This window comes from Dicentrarchus labrax, unplaced genomic scaffold (genome assembly GCF_905237075.1).
Source record: "Dicentrarchus labrax unplaced genomic scaffold, dlabrax2021, whole genome shotgun sequence".
In the NCBI taxonomy this organism is placed as follows: Eukaryota; Metazoa; Chordata; class Actinopteri; family Moronidae; genus Dicentrarchus; species Dicentrarchus labrax.
The window spans coordinates 30,449,182-30,472,222 of NW_026136719.1; the positions used below are offsets into that span (position 1 = coordinate 30,449,182).

Sequence of the window (23,041 nt, forward strand, 5' to 3'; positions counted from 1 at the left end):
TGTGCCTTGAGTTATTTTAAAGTTCAGTGAGATGCAGGACGGCGTGCAGTGACCCTGCTAACCTTGTATACCTTTGCTTCCTGGGTGATGTGCTCCCCCAGACAGATATGGTCAACACAGGTCCCCAAAGCCCAAGAGCTGGAGGTGATTAGGATGACCTACAAACACTGGATGTTGTTGCTGCCACACGCGTGCACAAACACACAGCCAACACACACTCAGAAACATCAGAGGGCTGATTAGCGTCAATGTTTGGATAATGAGAACAGGGCTTTGTAAAAATTAAATAAATAAAAATTATGACTCTAATTAGTGACATGGATATGCTGTAAAAAGGCTATGATACTTAGGGAGGATTACATTCTCATATACTGCACAACTCAGCAGAAGGACGCTCTAGTATGAAAATAATCACATCGGAGTTCTTACTTAAAGCTGCTATAGGAACGATTTTGGGGCAGGAACAGCATTAGGATGCTGTTGAGTGTCCTTATTTGTGCAGATAATATTCTGGTGTCTGGTATGATGACTTCTCAGTCAGCAGGAACATGTACCTGTACAAAATTCCCCAACATGTGTTTCTTAGCTCTCATGTCATTTTGTCGTCTGGGTGTTCTTCCAGAGTTTCCTCTTGCTCCCTTTTGCAGCTTTGATCTTCAGAATTATTTTGATTTCTGGTGATGACAGAAACCAAAAAGATGTCTAAAATACAGATAACGCTGCCTTTCTTTTTAATCATTAGTGATTTCAGTTTCAGTTCAGTAGGGGTTCAGGTTCCCGCTGACAGACCAGATAAAAGAATAGAAGCACATCACTTGAAAGTGTGATCAAAGGTGTTTGTTGTTGGATCATTTTTGCACTAATTGACTGGACTGGACCCAACTTGTAGACTAGACTCTTAACACTGGAGGTATCAACTGCCATCAGGACTTTAGACTAACTGCAGCACAACTTATATTTCTCCAGTGTGTGATCCTAAAATCCCTGTTTGAAGTCAAAGTGTGAATGTACTGTGAGCTTACTTAAAGGATTAGTTTGCCAAAAACAAAAAAAAGGAAACTAGATGGTTTTAGTTTTATTTGTCCAGGTTTTAAAATACCAGTCTTTGAGAACTCTAACTCAACCCCAATTGGAAATAATGCATGATAACAATATTATCACAAAATCTATACAAAATTTGAAAGTAAAGAAAAGAAATAATGCTTTTAGTCAAATATATATACATTTAACTTGTATTGTGTGTTTTGTTACTTTTTGGCAAATTAATTACCCTCAACTGTAATGCTGGCATTACACACCACCATCCACAAAGCAAGGACTGGATTATGTACACAATGTTATTATATGTGTATTATTTACACAATATAAATATTTTGTTTGTAAATATCACGACTATCTTCAATATCGGCATATCACAACACTACTTAGCCCAATACAAGATGAATTTCATTTTAATTTGGTAACCTCAAAGCAGAGAGAAAATAAAGCTTTGAACACCAGCAACTCCCAGTACTGTTGAGGTTTATAAATTCCAAATCAGTTCTCCTTTCTTTCATTCTTTAAAATAGTGTTACAACAACTAAGACTTTTGATAGAGGACTTAGTGTGGTTCTGGTCAATGAATGAGGAGTATGTCATTCAGTCATAATGCTGTTCAAGGACAGTTTAGTCTTGCAGGAGGACCAAAGTTGTGTGATCAAGAGAAAGTGAAGTAAGATAGTGTGCTAAATAAATGCTGAAAATGAATACCTGCCATTTCCCTAAGTGCTGAAGTAGGTGAGATGGTTTGTCTATACAGCTCACATGCTTCTGCTGCCAAGGCGTGGGTGTGCTCGATGAAAAACACTTTTACATGACTGAAGTTATTTTTTTCTCCTCTTTCATTTACTCAAAAATAGAAAAAAAGGGGTTAGAAAGCGAAAAGAAAACACGAGGAAGAGAATGCGAGAAAAGAGAGGTAGTGCGTTCCAAGTCAATTTCTTCTTCCTCAGATTGACTTCAAAGCAACACGGCTAATCCTCTAACGCCTGCTCGTTAATAATCCGGTTAATAATCCGTTTAGCCGCTTTCATGCTGTGCTGTTTGTTGGCATTATGGTGCTGCGGAAAAGTGAAGGGAGGAGTCGTGGCGTTTCACTTTCACACACGCACCAACCACCCCTCGCCCCCCGCCACCCGCCCCTCGTTTAATGACAATAGGCGTCTATTTGTGGCGTGCTTCAATCCAGCCTACACACACTGTCAAACACTTATCTTATCAATTCTCAAAATAATGTGCAATGTACTTTCAACTGTGTCTCTATGTATGTGTATGTGTGTGTGTGTGTGTGTGTGTGTGTGTGTGTATGCATACAAAATGTTTCACTGCCCAGCTCTAATAAATTACTAGTTTAAAGGAAACATAGAGAAGGCCTAGGGAAAATCGGCATAATGACAGCTTTACCATGCACACACATGCACACAGAAACTCACATTATTTGCTCTCTTATTTTTCTCTCACTCACTCACTCCCAGTCTCTCTTTCATTCTCAGTTTTTCTTTCCTTTGCTCTCTCATTCCATTTATTTTTCTTACAGATGGAACTAAGCCAGCCTCAAGGTTTTGGACTGGAGTCCATATTTTCATAGAGCATGCTGGCTTGCAACTGCCATTCCCAGTGAGCCCGAACGAGCAGGTTGCCAGATCCATCATGGTTTTATCTCTCATTATCTCTGAGACTCCCACCCCCTCTACTAGCCTTCTGCAACCGCTGGAACAGAGTCTAGATGAGAGATGAAACAATTAACTCCCATTTTCTATAATCAGCAGAGGGAACCTGACAGGAGAACCAGTAAGAAAGAGAGAATATGGAAATAATATCCAGCTCGTCCTCTCCATTTTGGGTCCGACCGAAAACAAAAAAGTCAGCTGCACATAGTGAACCAGACAGGTGGATGGAGGGGTTATAACCTCTGTGACTGGTGGCTATCAGAGGTCTTTTGTTGCCATTTTCATAATAGGAGTCAACTAAAAGGATCCATGTAACATCATGATTTCTACTATCTTTAAAGTCAGAGAAAGAAACTTGAAATTAACATTGGACAAACAAGATGTGTAACAGTTGATTGAGATATCAATTATTCATTAAAGAGAAAATTAACCAGTAACTATTTCGCTAAATGTCAAAAAATGTGCTAGCTCCAGCTTCTCATGGAAGAATTGAATGTCTTCCTTTGATCTTTTGGTCTTGGACTGTTGATTGAGTAAAATGAGACATCCGAATACATCTCCTTGGGTTGTGGAAAACTACAGTTTAAAGTAATTTCCACTATTTTTTTTTTTACATTTTATATAGCAGTATAAACAACGTAGCCTAATTTTCCATTTGTGCATGCATTTTTTAAGTCATAATAAATATAATAAAACTGAAATGCAGTTTTCTAGCAATTTGCTATCACCGCTGCTCTGGCCCTCTCCCACGCTTGCTGAGCCGGGCGGAGGGTCCAACTTTGAATTGTGTGTTTCGAAACACCCTAGTTTAGTTTGAGCCACCGCCTGGTGAGCATGCGTGGTGACGTAAATGTGTGTCCAGCAGGTGCATGTAATTTAGCAAGCTAGTGAGGTCGAACTGTCTGGAAAGGAGAAGAGCGGAAAATGTCGCAAGTAGGACCAATACGTTTTGTTTTCAAGTTACTGGATTTGTTTTTCTGTTTTTATCTTTTTCATCGTCAGCTATGGAGGAGAAATGTACCCAGCTAGCAAGATAACGGAAACTTTAGTGAAGTATTTTTGTTTGTTGACTGCACCCGCTGTCGTGTTGTCAGTCTCAGCTATGCTGTAATGCTACTGACTCTAGCAATATACTGCGTCACCCACTTAGCCAAACGTTTCTTAAAGGGGAATTTGGCAACTATTTCAACTTAATAAACCCGTTTAGAAATCATTTGGAGGGTTAAATGGCCTGCTCCGGTGTTAATTGTGACTTTCCTCGCTCCCCCTAGCGTCCCCAGGCGGAAAACCAAGCTTGCAACTTTGGGACTACCATCCCGTTAGGTTGGAAATAGGAAGTATCGTGAGAAGCGAGAACGAGCAAGAAACACAAACTGCCTTACGGCAATTCCACATAAACGCACACGCCCATAGATATACATAATAAAGGCTAGATGTCCTATGGCGGAGTCTCTAACATCATCACCGGCGGCCATCTTATCACAGGCAAGCTTTCTGGCGGGCTCTGTGGTACCTGATGTAAGGTGAGTGATCTGCACGAACACAAATACTCTTATCTTGCTGAAATCTTGACGGATATCCAAACGGTTTGGTTTCTTTCAAACGTTATTAACGTGGCTATAATTCTGGATGCTTGAACATGTTGAAATTGCAGCTTTTTTTTTATTCATAAGTATGCAGTGCCATAACTACATCGCTGACGTTTAGAACAAACCAAACCGTTTTAAAAATCGGTAGAAAATTCAGCATGTTATGGTTATTTAAAAAGAACATGCACCATTAAAACACAATGTTACGAGTGAGCAAACTGACTGTGGCAAGATGGCCGCCAGGTGCGGATGTCGACCTCCATTGGCCAGCAGCGCGGACAAGACATCTAGCCTTTATTATATATATCTATGCACACGTCCCCCTGAATACCGGTTAGCTACGCCGGCTATAAGAACAAGCGACAATGAATGTATTACCCACCTCGGTAGACATTGCTCCACACGAAAAAGTTGCCCGGCAACAAATGCACATCAGCAGCAGTAGAAAGGGGGAGGAGGGTGCTGCAAGTGAGTTTTTTTACGACGGTGTTTTGAAATATACGTTCCAGAGCTGTAGGGGGAGCTCGTTGAGAAAACATGCGACGACAAAAGTGAAAACCAGCGAAGAAATGGCTAGAGTTGCCAAGTTCCCTTTTAATGGTTTGTTATAGGCTAGCTTTGTGCTGTTGTACTAATGTAATTTATGTTTGCATAGGCTGCCAACAAGTGCCCGCCAACATAAAGAGAATGGTCAAAAATAATGTTTTTATTTAGCAAAGTTAATTTGACAAGTACTGCATTGAAGTCCCCATTAGTGCTTGGGGAGATGAGCCACTTGCTATGCTGGAATTGCACCATAACCATTAAAATCTGAACATTTTAATGTTCGCGGTATTATTACTACAATACAGCAAAACAAAGCACTGACACACTCCATAGTCAGGCTTTGTGGATTCCAACCCCTTTCCTTAAGGGACCTCTTTTCTGTCGTATAGCAAACGGACGATTATTATTTGATGGATATTTCAATACTGTACAATTAACCCAAATGATGAACTCAGTAACTAAAGGACGTTTGTGTAAAACCATAATGTTATACAGAAATTTAAAGTGTGACTTAATTTATATGTAAGTCATGCAAGTGAGAGATGCGCATGACAAAAAAGCCTTTCTGAATGTATTAATTGTAATTCCTCAGTGTTCATAGTTAACCAAAAAAAGTAGTCAGACTGTTACTGTAATTGCATTTTTTACTTTGTTTTCTTCACTGCCATTGTGCATTTATCTAAGACAGGTCTGTGTGTCCCCACCATGTTTGAGCTCTGTTTAATGAAATGGTTGATTTCGTGACAAGAAAGAAGCAGATTTGTGTGGAGTGATGGGGAGTAGTATTTTGTCTTTAATTGAAGTTCTGCTATATGGCTAGGCTCTATTGAAACCTGGTGTGTTCAAATAGCAGGACCTGAGATATATCTCATGTCGCCTAGGGGGTTGAAAACCCATTTCACTGACTTTATTGTGTGTCTTCAAGGGATACAATAGATTAAGTTGATGACGGCAGTTGAGATTTTCCTATGATTCAGTCACCAAGTAAATGCTCTTCAAATGGTGTGTAATGTCAAAAACAAAAATTCAAACGCAAAAATCATCAAAATTACACTGAATGTCATGCAAAAAACTAGTGATGTCGTTTTTTTGTTTTAGGTATGGAGTCCTTTAAATACAGAATAGCTGGTGATATTGTGTCTATATGAATTTTTAATTATATTATTAGTAATATTTCCTTTTATAATGCTTGTGCACACTGCAGATATGGCCTGAAGTAGGCCAGTTATATTAAATATTGGTTTGTACAGGCATTACACAATTTTCATCACAGTTTCACTAACAGCAGCACACGTTTAAAATGAATTATTTTTGTGCACTCCTCAGTTTAGTCATTATTGACTCATTCAAAATGCTGTGCATTAGGTGACTGTTCCATTGTTGGAATTGGTGTACTTGGAGCAAACAAATAAAGGAAAGGAATCAGGCTGTATGCAGTGGATACTGACCCATCAAAAATTGTGTTATTAGGCCATATTGTAATAGTCACTAGTGTGATTCTAACCAGCGACCTTTGTTGCATGTCATTCCACTGTTTCAGCAGGATGTCTGCTGGTTGCTTGGGTGAAATTAAATCCTCATCGATGACGTAGTGAATGCAGAGCCACCGCGTAACGGCCCTTAGCACTATGTGAACCTTGAACCTGACAGCAGCTTCTAATGGAATAAAAATGTATAACAAGCAACTTTGTTTTTGACCAGGCACTGCTGGAGTGATAAACAAACACAACTTGTAACCTTGTCATTGTAAATCTAATGGCAAAAGTTTTCTTTGCACAAATAAGTGTTTGGGTACAATTTTAGGCAACAAAAATCAGTGTTGAACAAGGGGGCAAAACTTTGGTTAAGCAAGGAAAAGAACTCTGGTTCAGGGTAAGAAAAAACACAGCTTTGGTTCAGGTCCAGGGTTAAGATTTTCCCCGTCAGTTGACATTCTGCTGTCAGCAAAAGGAGGCTCGAGCTCACAGTGTTTGAGACCAATGGCAACTGCATCAGCCAGCCTCCCTCCAAGCACTTGACGCTGTTTGAACAGCTGCTGCTTTTTAACTTTTTTGCTAAAAATGCTCCTTTGACTTTCATATTAATCTCTGCTATGCACTGAATGGTCCAGCAAAGTGTAAGACAGACAGGAGACAGAAGGTTGTAATCCCAACTGAATCCCAGCAAACCTTAATAGGACTTACTAAAGCCGAAGATCATAGAGATTACCTCAGCTGAACTGTAAATTCAAACTCACACACACCCAAATACGTTGACCTGAACTATACGGTTGTTAGTTAATTAAAGGATTCATTAATTTGTAAATTGTTAAATAGGGGACACATTGTCTTCCGATTGTGCTGTGAGGTTTGCGTCACCTGGAGTGGACTAACACCTTCTAACTAGAGCACCAGAGTGGAGGTGGTAAACAATAGCTGGTATCACAGTTGGTAAGACGGTCTTAGATCCAGATGGTACGTACAGTAATCTCAGGAAGGGATTGACCACTTATTGGCTTTGGAAGGCTAATACTAGATCTGTGCAGTTGATGGAAAATGTATCAAAAGGGCTATTTTAATTCTCTGACTTCATCTGAGTAATGTTTGTATGTTTCATATATTCATTGCTGGTAGGGGGAAAAAAGTAAAAAAAATATAGCGTGGGCACACTAAGTAAATGTCAAACAAGATAAAACTAAGACAAGTCCCGAGAGTAGTTGTGGATTTGAGAATAAACACAACTATTCAATCACCTGAAAAACACCCATGTCATAATTCTTTGAAAAAAGGGCCACAGGTTGGAGTCCAACCCATGGCCGCTGCAGCTAGGTCTCAGCCTTGGTACATAGGCTTGCAGCTTTACCAGGTGAGCTACCACGGCGGCCCTAATATTTAAGTATTGATAAGTGCAGCTTTAAATTACATTTTATTTATTGTCACTCATGTAAATGTGACAAGTAATTATAATTTCAATTGATATTGATATTGCCCAGCCTCAGCCTGAACCATCGCTTTTCAAATTAACTGCTGCACTTGTGAATGTGTTGTCTCGGAAGTGTACATGCCGACTTGTGTGTGCATTTGTTTGAGCGCGATATTGGCCGTGTGAAGATTTTCAATTATGAGTAGCTTTGCTGGAAGAATAAGCAGTGGAACTATTGGCTAACCATTTGTATCATTTGCAATTAGTGTAAGAACTAAAGCTTGATATCCATTCTCTCTCTCTCTCTCTCTCTCTCTCTCTCTCTCTCTCTCTCTCTCTCATATATATTCCTTGGTTTAATTGGCATTTCCATGTATGTAAATGTGAAAAAGTCACTAAGACGGCGGCAGCCTTCCATTTAAACAGATTATGGATGGAACAGTTACGAGTGAGGGCCAAATAGCCCTTTGTAATCCTCACAGAGGACATTTAATTAACTGGCCTTCTTTGCTATTCTGTTTCTCTATCTCTGTCTCTCTCTCTCTGTCTCTATTTCTCCTCATCTCTGTCTTTTTCTCTTTCATTTTATTTCTTTCTTCCTTTTCCTTGCCTGTCACTTTTTTGTCTCACTCCATTTCTCCCTTTTTAAATATGTGAGTGCCTATAGAGGACACACACACACACACACACACACACACACACACACACACACACACACACACACACACACACCTGTGTGAAGACACACACACTCACAGTGCATGTGTTGTCAAATGAAACTCTTTTGTTCAGAGGCTAAAAGACTAAAATAGTTGTGCTGCATGTTAACCCTAAATGAGAGACAGAGAGAAAGTGAATGAGGAGCTCCACATTAGGCCTTTACTACTGTCAGCACAATGTACAGCAGGAGGGGGAGAGAGAGATTGAGAAAATGAGGTAGCAGAGAGTTAGAAAGGTGCTGATTGGGGTCATCAGAAGAGGAGGAGGAGGAGGAGGAAGGGTCTGAGTCTTTTCTGTTCGACATCCTCAAGCTCCATCACATGCACCCTACATACATAGTTAGACACAATATGAAAAGATACAAACATATTAACAATACATGCACAAACAAAACAGATTCATCCTCACGCTGCCCATTTTTCCTGCTTCTAACACATCAGCTTGAGGACAAAATGTACACTTGCTGCCTGATATATCCCACCCACTGACAGGTGCCATGATAACCAGATAATCAGTGTTATTCACTTCACCTGTCAGTGGTCACAATGTTATGACTGATCGGGGTCTTTGTCCACGTAGGAAAGTGTGGTTGTGTCTGTGTCCTGTTTATTGCAACAGTTTGCTATACTGTGTTTATCCTTCACATGTTGACAATGTGCTGAAGTGAGCTATGCAGAGATTTGGTGTAATTTTTTTGTAATTGGCTTTGTAATGCAGCAATCCCCACAGAGATGATGAAGTCAAATTAATCTGATGATAAAGTCACATTAATCTGATGATACACAGGAACAATACAAATACTCACATCTTTTCACCTAGACAACTCTGACTCTCAGACAGATATACATGTACACGTATGGTATTTGGCAGCTGCTCTTGTCCAGAATGACCTACAGTGCATTACTGCTCATTATAAGACAGCACCGTGAGTGTCGGTTAAGGTAGGCATCTGACCTTAAGCACAGAATGTACTGCAGAGAGTAAACAAAGCTTTAGCCCATTCAGCAGAAAAGATCTGAGTTTAAGTGGAAATGCAGTACAAAGTGTTTAGTGTAGATCAGGCACTCAACGTACAGCAGCAAAATAAGTACTTATTGGGTTGAATAAACATTTTAACTGATGAATATTTGGAAAAAAGTGGGAACCAATAAAAACAGAAAATGAATCCCCAGAAATAGTACAACACATTGATATAAAAGAAATGCCAGTAAACATTAAGTTTGTGATCTGGAGGCGGAGAGACCTCAAAACCGGGCTGGATTTACTCATAAAGTGAAAGCTTATAAGACGTCTAGACCATTTATTCCCGACACTGGGCCCAAACATGGGTCGCGATACAAACAACATGGGTCACACTTCTTATTTGTAATATATTTAAAATGTGTACATTGTTTTACAAATGAGGGGAAAGCTGGGCTTAACTCGTTCTGTTGACCCTTCTCTGCTGTGGGGTAGAGAATCCCCCTGCAGATACTCATTTCATCTTCGTAACTGGTACCCACGTGTAACTCAAAGTGGACATGTCCTTAATTATGCAAACATTTTAAGCCTTGGTATAATTTAAACAGGTTAGTTATGCAAAATATCAACCTCGGTACAGTTGTTATGAACTGGGTTATTAGCTATAGAGACCAAAACAGTTTTTTGTACCAGGTTGTATCCATTTCTGTTGGGCATTTTAATGGGGCCTTATGGAGATTGACTCATTTCTGTATCCAGCCGCAAGTGGTCGTTAGAGGAAGTGTGGTTTTTGGCACTTTCGCGTTAGCTTCATTTGACCAGAGGTTACCGTTTGGCCACAACCATCGACATATATAAAGATGGAAGACATGACAGCTCTCCAAAAGTGAAGCCAAAACATTTCTGTCACTCCCCTGGTGGCAGACTGCAGTATAGCTCATGAAGCCCATTGCTTCCATGTTAGCTGTTAAAATGTTAATCTCTGTGGTTTGATTTCTTGAACAACCACACGGTCAAAAACCAATGTGTTGTCTTTTACATAGGTTGTATTATGCTTTGCATTGATTGATTTATTCATAAAGTTATTTATTGATTATATACTGTTGAGTTTTTGTTGGAATGTACTTTGTTCTAAAGAACTTCTAAACCTCTAGTTTAGAGGCTCATGCCACATGCCGTTTGTTGAACTGGGTCTTGTTTGTGTTTGAAGATGGGGAGGGATTTTGCAGTCCTGGGTGTCAAATGTTTATAAAACCATTCAGATGGATAGATAGATTAGGTAGATAGATAGATTAGATAGATGGTTTAGATTAGATAGATATAGACACTTTATTTATCCAGATGGAAATTCAAGAAATTAACTCACCATTTCCAGCTTAAACTGGTGTTTATAAGAACGTGTGCTTAAAGCGTGCTTCAGTCAATTGCTTTTGCACAGTCTGTGTTCTTTTTTTATTGTAAGATTTTAGTATAAAATAAATGTTCCTTTGTTTCTACAGATTTTTTTTATTTTGTTATTACGTAGCACTAAGCCTAATGTTAATGAATACCATTATTACATTTGATGTTGATGATGGTGGAGATGTCACCACCGATGATGGTTTGCAGTGATGAATTAATGACACAATGGCTGCTATAAATATCCTCAGTCAAAGTAGATGGCTGTGCATAAGGTTTGAAGCTATGATGTTTGCAGACTTTAAAAATGCAACACAGACACTTTGTGAAATTGAACATAGTCTTTACTCTTCTTTTATCACCATGTTTGGAGACTGGTGCAGCAGACATATGTTATTAAGTGAAATAATTTAATTTAAGGGCATATGTTGGCATTGACTGAGATTTATAAAAGGGAGCCATGCATATGCAGTGATAAGTCTGACACAGACATTTTTGCCTTTGCTCACACAGTACACTGAATTTTAGTTTTGAACACACTGTTTCATGTATCTGACCCCTGGTCTTAACTTGGAAGTCATTCCACTATTTGACAGCAAGAACAGCATAGTGTTGCTGAGTGCAGTTCTAGGGTCAGTGGATATCTGGAGATTAGTCCAGAAAGTCTGGGGCCATGCTTGTATGAAGAAATATTGCATATAATAGGCTGCACTGTAAAATGTTTTGTTGTATGTGCTGACAAAACACATACATAAGTGTTTTAGTTGTGTTGTATAGTATTTGAGATACATTTTTTAGATGATTACCAGAAATAATATGATTGGAATGTATTTGGCTAGTCCAGTAAATATAAATACCTATCAAATCAAATCAATCAATTAACATAATAACATTGATCCAAAAATCCTTTAAAGGGGACATGCAAAACCAACTTTTGAATCGTTTGATTATGTACATTTGGGAATCTGGAGGGCCTATCAGCAGGCAAAGTGTGAAAAAAATGACTCAGTCATGTTTTTGTGGGCTGCCTCAATCAGAATCCAGGAGATAAAGCACTCAATTTTAGTTTTTCACTGTTTTTGACGTCATTTCTGACGACAACACTAAATAAAGTGTTTTATTTTTAAGAAGAGTTTTGGTCGTTTTTAAATTCAGTAATAAGTGTGGTTTTAGATCAATAACATGTTATTTCACAGAGGTTTTATGAAAGTTTCCTGCATGTACAAGAGTTGAAAACCTGGTTCGTGTAACGTCTATCAATATGAAACTGTGAAATTTAAACCTGTAGTAAATGACTGTAAGCAAGACAATACATTACTGTCTCACATTCAAACTTTGTTATGTTGACAGATGAATGACATCATAATATATATAATATAAATGACACAATATTCAGTATATATACTGAATATTGTATCTGAATGGGGTTAAAACATAATTGCAGCTTTTACAAATATCTGAAGGTTAACTTTGGTAATAATACTTTCAAGTTAAAATATCAGTCTATGAAATATGGATACAGTACAGTTTACAGTTGGTTACTTAGCAGTTTTTAAACCACACAAGTTACTTTATTAGATGAGTAATTCCTTCAGTTATTTTGACATGTTGTACAGGATAAAGTATTCCAGGCAGGTTTCTGTTTCCATGGTCTCAGTAAACTAATGTGTATAAAGAATATAACAGATGGGAGGTTACAGTAATCATCATACTATTACTCTGATTACTTTGGTACATTTACTGGCTGTTTCTTCACTAGAAACAACTGCTTGACTAATGTTGTTAATATTATGTAATCTATGATATGTTTAACTTCACTGGGCTGTGTAGACTGTAGGTCACTGCTCACTGCTGTACCTGTAAAGACAAGCATAAAACACAGTGTTGGTTCTCATAGTTAAGGTATATACACTAACATTAATTGATAGATAGAGGTTAATATATAGCAGTATTTACCTGAGGAACACGTCACAGAAAGCTGTAATCCTGATTGTTGATGTTGTTCATTTCTCCGTGATTTCAGGTCAGACTCCCGCTCTAACATGTCCGGTGGTAAACTTTTGGTTTTGAAGCAGTTATTGAATTAATATTGACAGTAGAAATACAGATAAACTCAGTAACCGCAAAGAGCTGCCTGCCAAAAACACGGCAACGCTGAGGCGGAAGTGGGAGGGGCCAGAGCGTCATCTGCGCCATCCGTGTCATAATGCTGACCAATCAGAGCAGACTGTGCTTTTCGGGAGGGGCCCCTTAAAGAGACAGGAGCTAAAACCAATCGCTTCAGACAGAGGCTGAAAAGGGGTGCTCAGCTATAGGCAGTATGAGAAAAATAATGTGGTTTTTGAACATTAAAACATCTAAATCTATTGTAGTAGAGCCACAAAATACAATCACAAACCTGAAAAGGGGCATAATATGTCTCCTTTAAATATAATCCTGCCATGAAACAGTCTACTAATTGTTTTTAGCAGTGGCCACACTGCACTAATAAAACCAGAGGAATGTAAGGGATAGGTACCTCAATAAGGTGGTGGCACATCACACAAAACTTTTGCCCTAATCATTTTTGAGAGATAGACAGGGAAGGGGGAGAGGACTCTGCCTTGGTATGTGGGGCACCAGCTCTACCAGGTGAACTACCAGGGTACCCCAGTGAAGTAATGTTTTGAGTTAAAAATTGATTCTACTTGAGGGGATCATGAAATGATGTTAAAGACCACCCCAAACACTCATACATACATTTTATCTCTGTATTGACAGGTTTTCTTATTGCGTAAAGAAGAACAGACAAATGGGGCCAAATTTTAAGTGTAGTATTTACATAGTCCTAATACCATCTGTCCTAATCTCATGGTGTCTGTCTGGTTAGAAAGCTCAGTGTTACTGACTCCGCTGCAGGTGTTGAGTACAAACTAAAATGATTCTGCACTTCTAAGAAAATGAAAACAACATAATTGTACATACTGTAACTGCTGCGTCTCATGTTTCTGAAGCATGAAATTCACTTAAATGCATATAAATGCCTACACTTATCCATGACTTAAATTAAAGCAATATTGAATAATACATTTCATGTTAATCAGTATAAAACTTCAGCAGCCAGAGTTTGCTGTTTCTTTGCTTTAGGGCCTTCAGTTATTCCTGTTACTAAACTGCGTCTCCCATATATTTTTAATGTTTGACCTGAAATAAACATTTAATGAAACATTAATAAGCATTTATTATTAACATGTTTTTTTTAATGTACATAGTCAGAATAGTATTTTATATTCACAACAATATACAAATAGGAAGGGGGATTCAATTCAGTAAGAACAAAGGGTTATTTAAAGCTGCCTCTGAAATTCTGCCAGTGGACATGATGGAAACGTGATAGAGAAAAATAGGCAAGAGACAAAATACTAGACATTAGCTGCCTCAAATTTTAACAATGATTGTTCTTACAGGAATAAGAAGCTCCAAAAATATGTTTTGTCTCTTTTCCTTTTCTGAATGGCATGTAACAGTATTTGTAAAATAACCACCAACACAACAATAGCCTGTCCCAAACTGATGCAGATTCAGGATTCCAGTAAAATAAATGGAGGAAGCAAAAACACTTAAGTCATCTGAGGCATGAACAGAAGAGTGTAAGCATGGGACATTTATGCCAGTTTAAAGAATAAAATAAACAAAACAGCAAGAATTCTGCACTAATAGACCAAAACTAGATTGTGAATAATTAATGCCACTGTATTTTATATTAAAAATTCTGCCCTTGAATGAAATGAGATTTGTTCTGCCTCTGTTTGTGCTTGCTATCTCTTTAAACTTTTAGCAATTAACAAAAAAATTGCCAAACAACAAAGAAATAATCTTAAGCTAAAAAATCAAAATTTAGAAGTAGTAAAAGAAGAAGAAGCTTTCTGTCAGTGTAATGAGTAAATGCAAGGAAAATCTGAGGTGAGCTTGATGGCTGATGCCAACTCACCCTCTACATCCCCCTCCCTCCTAAACAGTATGAGAAACTAATGTTGATCATTCTAGGCCTTTATTTACCAGCAGTCAATAAAAGAATAATGATAAACTGCATATACAGGGTATTCAGACCCCATCACTTTGTTACGTTATGTTGAATCCTTATACTAAAATTGTCATCAATTGGCTCTCAATACCCCGTAATGACAGTAAGTAAGTAAGTGAAAAAAGGATTTTAGAATGTTTTGAAAATTAAAGTGTAACTTCACCCTTAAGTTCTGCTAGATCCCTCCCTCTCAGCAAATTTTAAAAGAGACCTGCAAAGGACAGTGACTTTAGGGGGCATGGCCTCGACACCGACCAGAGGGATTAAGAGACTGACCACAGCAGCGTAACTGAAACAGCACGCTGTAGTCGGAGCTAAACAGCCATGAGCAGCTGCTGTCAGACTTTCCATGTCTGTGCTAGAAACACAGAGAGTCTGTTGGAGCTTTTACAGTCACTCAAAGTACTTTGACGGACAGTTATAAAAGTTTCTGTGTGTTATAGCTAAGCTAACGACTCAGAGAGGCTTACTCTCCAGTGTGTGTCTGTGGGGGGGTCTGTCAGTGTGTGGGATCAGGGTAAAGATTGCAGTCTGGTGGTGCTTCCACATCTCTAAAGCACAAGTCCAAACCACTGCGACAGAATAGAAAAATACTAAGTAGAGGCTTGGCAAAAACTAGCTTAAGCTACTGTGAATGATGCGCCTCAATCAGTACACATTAGAAAAGGAGTGCAGCAGTTTCACAGATTCCCACTCAAAGTGGAGGCTGGGGGAGGAGGGCTGCCTTCCTCTGATTAGAGGGCATTAACATGTATGTATATATATATATATATATATATATATATATAATGTTAGAATGTAAAGTCGCCCCCAAAAAGGTTTAATCTATCTCTGATTTTTTTCTTTCAACGTACAGGGTGATTTAAACAATAGAGGGCGTGTTGAGCCTTTTTTCACCCACAAAAAGCAGATTTTCATAAATTTAGTAATAATGTCAATTTCAAAACCAGCATTGATGTGTTCCATCACAGTATGGTCATATAATTCAGTCTAGAGCTAAAAAAAAAAACTGTTTTGAGTTAAAAAAAAAAAATTAAACTCCCCGCTCTCCCTCTGCTCTGTCAATGCCCCCTGCTGCGCTGTAAGCCCCCCCACCACCCCGGCATCCACCTGTAGGCTCCGACTGGGGGTTAAGGTATTTGTGCATCACTCCCCGCAGATATGTTTACATAGAGATATTGAGGTCGGAGCCTAGACGCCAAAATCTAACTATGCTATACTGCTTTAATAAACATTTCAAACGTGAGTTGTCTGGCTGAACTTGTTTTACAGTAGAGGTACTTGTTTAAAAAAACAACAAAAAAAACTCAAATATCACATTGACATAACTATTCAGACCCTTAACTTGGTACTCAGTTAAGGTAACTTTGGCAGTGAGTGTTGAGTGTTCTTGGGTATGATGCGACAAGCTTTCCACAGCCCGATGTTGGTATTTTCTGCAGTTCTTCCTTAGGACTCAAAGCTCTGTCAGGTTAGATGAGGATTGTTGGTGGACAGAAATGTTCAGGTCTCTCCAGAGATGTTCACACACTCGCACTTTCAGAGTTATCCCTAAGCAACTCCTGTATTGTCATGGCAGTGTGCTTAGGGTCATTGTTGTTAGAAGGTGAAAAAACTGAAAGTCTGGACCAGTGCTCTGGACCAGGTTTTCATTAAGAATATCCCTGTACTTTGCTCTGTTTAGCTTTTCCTCAACCCTGACCAGTCCCCCAGTCCCTAACGCTGAAAAACAACCCCACAACATGATGCTGCCACCACCATGCTTCACCATTGGGATGGGATTGCGCAGGTGATGAGTGGTGCTTGGTTTCTTCCAGACAGACTTACAATTGAGGCCAAAAAGTTCAATCTTGGTTTCATCAGGCCAGAGAATCTTGTTTTTCACAGTCTGAGAGTCCATTAGGAGCTTTTTTTTGAAAACTCCAAACAAGCTTGGCTTCATGTGTTTTCCCTCTATGTGTAGAATCATCTAAAAAACAATCAAGAGAAAAGGGAGACACCTGACGTGCATTCTGTTTTAGTAAAGGGTCTGAATACTTTGTCAAAGTAATATGTTACAATGATTATAAAATGTCAATTAATTTTAAAAATGATGGAGTATTGAATGTAGATTGATGATGGGAAACAATTTTCGAATAAGGCTACAAGATAAAAAGTAAAGCGTTTGAATACAATCTATGAGGAATAGACCACCAACCAACACCAATACGAACAACATTGTTGGAGTGGACACTTTACAGAACCATTACATTCAATTTAATAAACAATTCTATGACGCAAGCTACATATGTATCATGAGATAAGTGAAGTTACTCCACTGGATCTAGTCCCCAGCAAAACAGGCTGTTCGCCTGTGGTTGTGTCCACTCTGCTGCTGACTCCGCGCATACCTCAGTGTTAGTTTTACTTTGTTTGATTGGGGGGGCAGTGATGCCCCAGGTATAACAACTGTTTCACTTTGTACGTAAAAGCACAAACTCGACTGGTGCTTTATTATATACTACTTTATCAGCTTCAATGAGCATATATAACGTGCTATATCTCAATGAAAGCCTAAATTGAAAGTTTTAGGATATGTTGGGTGTAATAAATGATGTACCAAGCTAGAAAACAGTTTCACAGTTCAATTGCTGTGCAAGAGACAATTCCTATGATTGGGCAAGACGCAGCAGGGTGGACAGTTTGCTGTCTGTCAGATCAAACAGCTGCACAGTGCAGTGTCTCTGTCTGCTTGCATCCACAAAATCTGAACCTGCTTAAAGCGTGAGAAATGGGAGATGTGTGAGTGCGTGTGATTTAGTCCATTGAGTGAGTCATAAAATATGATGTTCTGTTATAAACCATACCCAACAGTATACAGAAGTACAGCTGAAAGGATTTGTCTATTAATAGACAATTAATTGTGAACAAGTGTGAACCTACCTTGACATCACCCATTGGATTGTGGAGCACTGTGGAGGGCACCACTTTGTAGGGTGTTACAGTGGTTTGACTGTATTAGTTTAATCAATTAATTTTGATTATCAAAGGATAATAGAAAATTACTTTAATCTTAAAGATTCTCAGGGCACCACCCTTAAATAAGGGAAACGATAACCAATAATTGATTGATCAGTCTCATAAAAACACTAAACTAATTCAGAAATCGGATTAATAATTAAATTACTAACTACAACCAAAAACACTATTAATAGTTAAAGTGGAAGGCTTTGGAGTTCTGCATAGAAGAGGTTGGTATCGTCCACTCTTGTACAAAATTAAATAGGCCAGCATGTATAAACACAAGCATTTATTAAAGGAATAATAAATGCAAACAGAGGAAAATACACTATACAATCTAACTTAAAGGAACTAAGTTAGAGGAAGAGGGTGTGTCTGTGTGTGTGTACAATAATATTATTATTGTAGACATAGGATCTGCTGTCTCCCACAAGATCTGGTTTGTATGCTTTTGTAGGCATCTTTTCATTCACAAATCTTCTGTCAGAAGCTCGTCTGCTGATAACATTAAGTAGAATTTGTATTTGGGTAGTAAAACCAGCATTTTTAAAATATCCAAGCACCCTGTATCATAGCTACAAGTGTGACGTTTTTAACAAATCAATACATTTGGAAATCGGTCCAAAATTCAGCGAATAATTCTACTTTGAGATTGAGGAGTTCCTCTTTTCTTCGTGGGTTGATGCAACGCTGCCTCTGCTTGCCCTGTTCCAAGATGGCCGCCCTGTAGGCACGCCGCTCTAGTGGGCGGCAGCAGTCGATGCGGAGTCTATGTATATATGTCTATGGTTTTATCACCTGGACCTCGAGCGTCATCAAGCTGCATCAGGTTACGGTCACAGGAAGTGACTTTGAATACTTCAAATGAACGAGTTCATGTTTAAAAGTCTCCTTTGACCCTAAAACTGTTCTGAAGTGTCGAGTCTGGCATTAATGGCTGTCGCCATGTTTTTTCTTTGCAGCCAGCAGTGCTGATGTACTGCGAGTTGAGGAAACAATGGCAGTTTGCCTGGTCAAACACATTCTCGTATTACAGATAAACAGTACGCTAAAATATGTTCCTGAAAAAAATTTGAGCGATAAATAGGCAATGCAGGAACAGAATCTTCATCAGCGCAGCCTTGTTTGACAATTTGATCTGAGTTTCATTTTGTTGTCCGGGACAGACTCACTGAAGGACTTGTCACAGTCACAAGGTGTCCCCCCCTTAGCATACGCAGCTTTATCGTCTGAATTAGGAGTTTATTTTAGTTTGATGACAGGGAATACAAATACAGGGGGATTCACAGAGACTGCAAACAAGACTCCAACTCAGGGGAAGATTAGAGCATAGCAGGCACTTCTAATATATCTAATATACTCTGCTAACATCTGTGATATTGACATATTAATATGTCAATTGTCAGACTGCTATGCAATGTATAAAGTGGCTGCGGCCAATGTATCTTTATTGATTTTGGTATCATCTTGAAAAATCTAGTATTGGTTGGACTATAGCGCACATGACCAGGGTAAATATGTAATGTAAATGTAATGGAATTTTTTTCTTCGGCTTCCAAAGGCAGGCCTGACAGAGAAAAGTTTGTAAGGTTTTACAACAGAAAATTGCAACTTTTATCCAACCTTGACCATACTTTGTGTTCTGATCATAACAAAATCCATTAACACGAACAAAAAGCAGTAAAAACAACTTCCATTTTTTGTGCATAAGGTTTCAGGACTTTACACATACTGTGTGCTCTGAGAGCAAGATAACAAGATAGTGCTGTGACAAAATGAACATGTTGCAGTACTTGGACTTGCAACCTATTGGAGAAAATGAGGTCGGTGGGCATGGAAAAGCCTTCTGTGCCACTATTAGTAATTGCAGGTCCCACTGTTTCTAGGGATTGCAACATATCATTAGATCCAGTGAGATGCATTAATGTGAGGGATGGCAATAGCACCTAGCTGTATCTCCCTATGGTCCTTCATTAGCCACTAATCCACTGATGATCATTTAGTGACAAAGGTGTGTGTGTGTGTGTAGGTGTGTGTGTGTGTGTGTGTGTGTGTGTGTGTGTGTGTGTGTGTGTGTGTGTGTGTGTCTCAGCTTGCGTGTGTGTATCTGTAAGATGCATTTTGGCATAGTGTTCTGTATATTAGCCCAGTGATTTATTATCTGGGTAATGCCGTCCCTTCTTCCCCAAAGCTGCATTGTCCTTTTGCCAATTAATTCTGAATCTGTTACAACCACAGGGAGGGAGGGAGAGAGAGAGAGAGAGAGAGAGAGAGAGAGAGAGAGAGAGAGAGAGAGACACACACACACACACACACACACACACACAACAACCAACAACTACATTGGATGAACCCCAGAGTCAAGTGCAGTGTTACATTTTTTTGTAGGATGTGGCTGGTTAATTTCGCTCTTCTGTCTTCTTTTGATGTCCGCTTATATTTTTCTTTCTAACGTTCCCTTGCTGCCTCTCCTCTCTAATGCCATTGATTTATGCAATTGCTTGCTCATTGTTTTCTTTTGTCTTTTTTCCTTTTTAATTCTTCAATCTTCCAATTTCCATTGTGCTACTGTTTCTATAACAACCGCAGGGTCATTTCTTAGCCCCTGCGTTTCACTCTTAATCCTCGTGCTTGATCTACTAACAACCAACAACTAGTCGCTCAACTCATTTTTTCTTGCTCTATTTTTCTGTCTGTGCTCTATATTACTTGATTTCATCCTCTTACTCTAATCTTTTTCTCTTGCTCTCCTTTTGCTATCCAGCTTCCATCCTTTCATCACTTACTGTACAGCCATACACAAAAAGGTATTTTCTCATCTCACTACCTACATTTGTTATTACAAAGAATGTAAAACATAAAGAGAAAATTCATCATCTGGACTTGCTGTTCAGCCAACTGCAAATAAGTGTTGGACAATTACAGTGATACCATTTTGTTATATAACCATTCCAACAGGTAGCGAAACTGACACAGCTGAGAGCAATCCTCTGGCTCCAGCCCTGAAATTACTCCTCTGCTCCCCTGCTGCGACAAGCAAACACTACTCTGCAGTATCTTCTTAGTGTATGTGTGTGTGTGTGTGTAGGCGTGTGTGTGCACACGCATTGATGGGGTCTGTGTAGGACCTTAGTGTGTTTTGTCAGTGTCAATATGATTGCTGTTTACTACGGGTGCAGATAGCGCAGCACTGATTATAATTACTGGTTGAGATGCAGAGATGGCCTCCTCCTAAGTTTTTTTTTTATCATATTTCCGTCCGTCTGTTGTCCACATGACACATTAAGGGAAGAAAGAGAGGGAGATTACAGTTAACACAAGCCAGTGTAATTGAATAAGAAAAAAGGATGACTTTAGCATTGTTACACATATTTCTGTTTTGTTTTTGTTTGTTGTTTTGTTTGCAGGATTTTTGGGAGGGAGGGACAAAACAAATCTTGGTTAAAAAAAAACCCAGTAGTTGAAGTAGCCTATCTTCAACTTGATGCGCAAAAACTTAATTCTCTACCAGAATTCTATAAACCACCTTCAACAACATTGTAAACGTTAAAGAATAGTGGAAAGTTCTCACTGGTATCTCCAAAGTGCTTGTTTAGCTCAACCAACAGTCTACAACCCAACTATATTTATGACAAAGAACAGTTTAAGAAGCTAGTCCCAGCGAATGTTTGTTGAAAAACTATTTATCAATTATCAAAATTTTGTATTATCAAATTTGTATATTTTTCTGTTGATTGACTAATTTATTTATTGACTAATTTCAGCTGTAAGTTGCATAAAATGTTGTTCGGAGTAGCCAAGTTCTGCTTGTCAACAGGGAAATACGTATACGTATACCTGACAGATACACAACAGTAGGTTTTAGACAGATACACAACAGTAGGTTTTAGACAGATACACAACAGTAGGTTTTAGAGCTGTGTAAACTGCTCTCTTCCTCTTGATGTTGGCACTGGTTTGTTTACATTTATTATTTATTTTTGAGCTGGCAGCACTGCTACCTTAGCCAGCTAGTGTGTACTGGCTGCTGGAATTATATGATCTGTTTCCCTGGACAGCACAGCCGGTTGGAGTTAAACAGCAGGCTATTGCTGGCTGGATGTCACATGGTTTGCTTTGCTTGAAGACTGGTTGGGCTGATGAAGAAAACCAGAGTGGTGCTCTACACTGAGAGAACTTACAAAGACAAAAAAGAGAAAAGAAACACTTACACATCAACATCTCCAATGTCTCATTTCTGTCTGGAAGAAACCAACATCAAGACTTTGACATTTAGACTGAAAATGAACATGGCAAGCACAGCCTCATTCACTTCATGTCTAAATCTGTCACCAAGCAATTCAGTGTGTCTATGTTTGACAAGGGTGCTCAAAACCACAAGAAACAAACAATACTGACTGAGGAACAAAGACAGCATGTGGTTTATTTATTGTGTGTTTCTGTAACCCATGCAACTTCCATTTGCTTTGTTACTAAATACTGTAGATGCTATTGGTAGTGAATTTGGCTAGCAGCACAGTGTGAAACATTAGTTCTTTCTACCGACCTTTCTCAATTTCACTTATTGTTTAATACAATATAACTGTACATGCAGCATTGCGTTTTCAAATTTGTATGACAAACAAAAAAGCTTGCACGGACAAATAATTTAGCATGCTAAAATATGGATCCAGCTGGGGTCTTTCCAAAATTTGCAAGCCTTTCAAGCTTTATTGTGAGCGTAAAGATTCCCTCTCCTTGACCAACACTAGGTGTATTACTGTGGTGTGTTCCTCAGGTTTAATGTCATATCAATGCCCTCTGTCAACTGCCATCTTCTCCTTTTTATCCCTCTTCAGGTCCAGAGTGGTACTTGGTCAGAGTGGAGTTGACTGTGACAGATGTGAATGACAATGTCCCAGAATGGAGCATGGTTCCTACTCCCTACCTTGCTGTGGTTTCCCCTGATGCCCCTGCAGGAACGCTGGTCTACAAGCTCCACGCTCAGGACGGGGATGAAGGCAACAACGGTGAAGTGGAGTACTTCCTGTCTGATGGTTGGTTGTTTTTTCTTCTTTTCTCCTGCGAGTCTGACTACACTGGCATCCCACACTAAGAGGCCTGAATAGAACAGAGTAATCCCTTGCACCTGTGCTTTTTCTTCTATGACAAGTAAA

General features: G+C 39.0%; 1 protein-coding gene across 1 annotated transcript in view; it reads left to right on the forward strand.

Moving 5' to 3' along the window:
* si:ch211-186j3.6 (neural-cadherin) overlaps positions 1–23,041 on the forward strand; it is a 275,261-nt gene that overhangs the window by 55,759 nt on the left and 196,461 nt on the right. The window contains exon 2 of the mRNA XM_051380620.1: positions 22,724–22,921. Coding sequence (XP_051236580.1) covers positions 22,724–22,921 — 198 coding nt within the window. The remainder of the gene's footprint in view (positions 1–22,723; positions 22,922–23,041) is intronic.